Below are 4,229 nucleotides of genomic sequence, written 5' to 3'. Positions count from 1 at the left end.
TAATTAATAACATATAAGTGATATATAATAGAATAACAGTGATATATATTTGATTATTAAATAACTTATAGATAACAATAACATTCTCGATTAAGGATAGTGAAATTTAATTAAAATTTTAAGGTCATTATTGGAACATCAATTTTAAAATTTTGATTATTGTACTATAAGTTCAAAAATTTTAATTTGATGATTAAATTATGAGGGTATTGATTGTAATTTGTCTAATCTAATGATTAAAATTTAATTTAAAATTAAGTAATTGCTCTGTTAAGCTTCTGTTTTATTATAGAGATAGAGATGGAGATTATATTAAATTTATATTATTTTTATACAAAATATATATTCATCATTTTTTTACTACACTTGAGATATATATAAATCATTACAATGAATCTTTTTGAGTTTGATTTATACTCATCTTGTATCACTTAATTGCTATTACTAATAATTAATTACTATGAAATAGTTACTAATACTTAATGCTTACACGATATTTAAGTAACAATTTAAGTTTTTATTGTGAGTATGTTTGCCCACTATTAGTTAATATCTGTTGGGTCATTTTCATCGCTTAACACGTAAAAATAACTTTGTTATTTGAAGTTAAATTGTTATTTTGTAATCCTTATAAATATTTAGATCTACCTCTACTCTGTTGCGGTGAAGATTTTGATATAATGGAATTAGTTTGTATCAAAGTCATATACAATTACAGATGTACATAAAAAAATATTATTATTAAAGATCAGTTTTAAAATAATTTTTTTGCGGGCTCATGTTTGGTATTTTATCGATTATTTGTTAATTGAAGTTATAATGGTTTCAACATACCGGCTCATAATCTATGCGTTAGTATGCAATACTAATGCTTCTGATATAAATATTATCAGAAATAAAGGATTTTTTTCATTGTAATTGTATTATAGTAGAGTTTCAATACTAACGTCATCGAATATTATTTAATACAACTGTCGTGCAACTCACGGGCTCATAAAACTAGTTATATGATATATAATATATTATGATATGATTATGATTATGATAAATGACAATATGATTATTTATTTGAAAGACACAAAAGTGATCAAAATAGAAATCCAAATCCGGAAGCAAGTGTAATCGTTATTGGAAGTATGTGAATATTTTTTGATCAAAGAGTCCAATAGACATAACAATATCCCAATGATTTAACCGTATATATATCTCCTTCTTCCTCCAAAACAATGGGACCAGCCCTAAACCAAAACACCACTTCTGTTCTGTTTCCATCAATTCATAATCGGCCGGAGAAATATACCGATCTCTGTCCGCGTTCCATCACGGTAACATCTTCCCCTATCATTCTTATTCTTTCACCGCCAATATGATAATCAAAATTATTTACATATATTAAAAAAAAAAACTATCCAATTCCTTAAAACCTGTTTTTTTTTTTTTTTTTTTTTACATATATATCTATTTTTATTTTGATGTTGATTTTCAAGATTTTGTCCTGTCCAATAAAATCCACTCGGTTTATATGTTCTTATTTTTTCAAGACACACCCTTTTTGCACGAATATGTCCACCCCTCTTGGTTGCCTAATGGATCTTTAGTTTATTATGTTCTTATTATTTGTTTTCTTTATATTTATTTAAAGAAAGATAACCGATATGTGATCATAATAAATGGGCAGAGGGACGATTTTTTGTCCCGTAACATCTGCCTTAATCTGTCATTATATTACATGTTATGTTATGTTATGTTATGTTACGGCTTTCGACGTTTAGTATTTTTTGTGTTTTTTGAAATTGTTTTTTTTATTTGTATTCATTTGTGTGTGTGTTATGTTATGTTATGTTATGTTTTTTTGTTGTAGTTTTTGTTGAACCAGGCTTGAAACGGGATATATACAAAAGAGTTACCGATGTTGGGTTTGGATTATAGCTCTCCCATTGGGTTGAATCTGAATTTAAATTTGATTGATGATTTTGGTAGTTTAACTACCCAAAGAAGATGGATGATTTCAGCTTTTGGAGGCATCATTATGTGTAAACTTGTAAGCTTATCTTATTTTTGCTCAATTAATTTGCCTGAATACTACTACTCACTACCCAGCTTTCTTATATCTTCTATTCAAATAATATAACACGCATTTGTTGCAAACTAAGGGTTATTTACGTTTATTTTGAACTAAAAAGCTGTACTGAAACAGATCATTTAGTGAAAAGTAAATAGATCGTAAGACAGAACAATAAAATAGTGAATGCACTTTCTGGTTGTAGTTATGTGGTTGATCTCGCTGCTATATAGATGTAATTTCATAATGATTTAAATTAAATGGAAAATTCTGATATCTTACATTGTTTTTAAAGTCTTACGAATTTACAGGAATAGTTACACCCTTATTCTACAAAGGTTTTAGTAAACTCAACAAGGCACAAAAGCTTGAATGGAAGAACAGGTTATTATCTAACTTTTTCCATCCTACTCATTATATTTTGTTATTTTCTTAAATTTGAAATTTGATGTTTTTTCTTAAGTTATGTTAACTAACGCATTATCCGCCTTTTCTTCTTTTCAGAGGTTTCTCCACCTTTCATGCACTTTTTGTGGCCATTGCTTCTCTTTACTTTCATTTCATTTCAGATCTTTTCGATGAAAATGCCCATGAAGAGTTGATCATCAAGAGAAAGTCTGTTTTATCAGAAACCATACTTGGGGTATGTTTGACTTTGACTTTGACTTCGACTTTGACTTAATCTAATACTCTTAAAGGTGTTTCGGTTTTCGTTAACATGTTTATGTTGGTGTGTTGTGTTTTACGTATTATGTTTCACAATATTTGCTCGGATAGTGCATTAAGTTCTAAGTTATTTTTCTTTGATATCATTGCAGATGTCTTCGGGTTATTTTTTGGCAGACATGGCCATGATTATTTGGACTTATCCAACTTTAGGTGGTCTTGAATATGTAAGCGACTCTCATTTAGTTTTGGTTAATGATCGTTTGTTATCCGAAATGAAGATAAGGACGTTTGCACATTCGAAACAGTTTGTTTGACTTGCAATCCATTTCCTTTTTGTCATTTTTTTAAAATTTACCTGTCTGACCCGTTGACAAAGTGTAACTGCAACAACCCAATTAACCATAAATGGGTCAAAAATCGCCACATGACAATAAGTCAAATTCAAAAAAGTCAACTGCTTATCAAATATGTGTTTATCTCGTTCAGATATTGCACCATGGGCTCTCAATGTTCGCAATTCTACAATCCATTAAAAGCGGTGAAGGCCAATTTTATATTTTTATGTTTCTTTTCACAGAGACTACAACGCCGTTTGTCAACTTAAGATGGTATACAAACTACTAAATTATACGAAAGTCCTTGAAATTTTCATTAATTCACCTTTGTAAACCGAAACTCATTCATGCTACGACTACAGGTATTTTGATGTCGCCAACATGAAAGCTTCAAAGCTTTATTTGTGGAATGGAGTTGCAATGTTTTTAGGATGGTTGGTACGTGTAACATGCAAAACCTTCTTCATTGTTCTTGTGTAATTTTTTTAAAAATGTTGACATATAAGTTTGTAATTCGTTCAGGTTGCAAGGATCGTGTTATTTGGCTTCTTTTTCTACCATATGTATAACAACATTGATCAGGTACACTACGTTAATTTTGTACTTGTCATATAATACATGAAATCCTACATTGAATTATTGTTTTTTTAGGTGAGGCGAGTTCATATAGCCACATTTTACGGATTGCATACGATACCGCCGGTTTTGGCAATTATGAATCTGTTTTGGTTCTTCAAAATTGCTAAAGGGATGATAAAGACTCTCAAGAAGAAAAAGACTCATACCAGCTGATATCTTTCCCTTTGGGTCTAAACTCGGTACATTAAAAGGAAAGGGTAATTATGTAATTATAACACTGTGAATTCAAATTACGTATAGTTTCTAAAGCCAATTTTTCTTATTGGAATCTTTTTATCGCCTCTTTTATTTTTACAGTTGCAATAAAAAGTTCTTTTTTTATTTGAATTGTGTATGTGTATTAAGATTTTGTATGGGTGCGAATCTGAATATTGGAAGCCTCAAAGAGTCAATATTGAACGTTAAGCTTCTATAAAAGGTTTTATATTTATATATTTAGAGTTAGAATGTTGTATGATCAATGTTATCTCAACCTATCAACCTAAAGAAGGAATGATTCCTTGCAAAGTTTGCAGAAAATGCGA

General features: G+C 29.4%; 1 protein-coding gene across 2 annotated transcripts; it reads left to right on the top strand.

Annotated features, from left to right (window-relative positions):
* The first annotated feature begins 1,161 nt into the window (after window positions 1–1,161).
* On the top strand, window positions 1,162–4,026 carry LOC139899106 (uncharacterized). 2 transcript variants are annotated; one of them, XM_071881922.1, is made up of 9 exons: window positions 1,162–1,325; window positions 1,877–2,041; window positions 2,358–2,446; window positions 2,567–2,705; window positions 2,881–2,955; window positions 3,218–3,339; window positions 3,429–3,504; window positions 3,589–3,648; window positions 3,718–4,026. In XM_071881922.1, exons 2-9 carry the CDS (start codon window positions 1,910–1,912, stop codon window positions 3,856–3,858), a joined length of 834 nt encoding a protein of 277 aa, XP_071738023.1. In that variant the 5' UTR covers window positions 1,162–1,325; window positions 1,877–1,909; the 3' UTR covers window positions 3,859–4,026. The 2 variants fall into 2 exon arrangements, with proteins under 2 accessions (XP_071738023.1, XP_071738022.1); XM_071881921.1 differs by having other exon boundaries at window positions 1,163–1,325; window positions 1,862–2,041.
* Window positions 4,027–4,229: the final 203 nt, after the last annotated feature.

Source organism: Rutidosis leptorrhynchoides, chromosome 3 (assembly GCF_046630445.1).
Source record: "Rutidosis leptorrhynchoides isolate AG116_Rl617_1_P2 chromosome 3, CSIRO_AGI_Rlap_v1, whole genome shotgun sequence".
In the NCBI taxonomy this organism is placed as follows: domain Eukaryota; kingdom Viridiplantae; phylum Streptophyta; class Magnoliopsida; order Asterales; family Asteraceae; genus Rutidosis; species Rutidosis leptorrhynchoides.
The sequence above is the reverse complement of the archived record's forward strand: the minus strand, read 5'-3'. Positions and strand labels throughout refer to the sequence as shown.

Excerpts from the sequence above, each read along its gene's own strand:
- LOC139899106 (XM_071881922.1), top strand. The coding sequence starts at position 1,910 with ATGTTGGGTTTGGATTATAGCTCTCCCATTGGGTTGAATCTGAATTTA. Across the intron at positions 2,447-2,566 it reads AAGCTTGAATGGAAGAACAG|AGGTTTCTCCACCTTTCATG; the intron begins GTTATTATCTAA and ends TCTTCTTTTCAG. Across the intron at positions 2,956-3,217 it reads CTTTAGGTGGTCTTGAATAT|ATATTGCACCATGGGCTCTC; the intron begins GTAAGCGACTCT and ends TATCTCGTTCAG.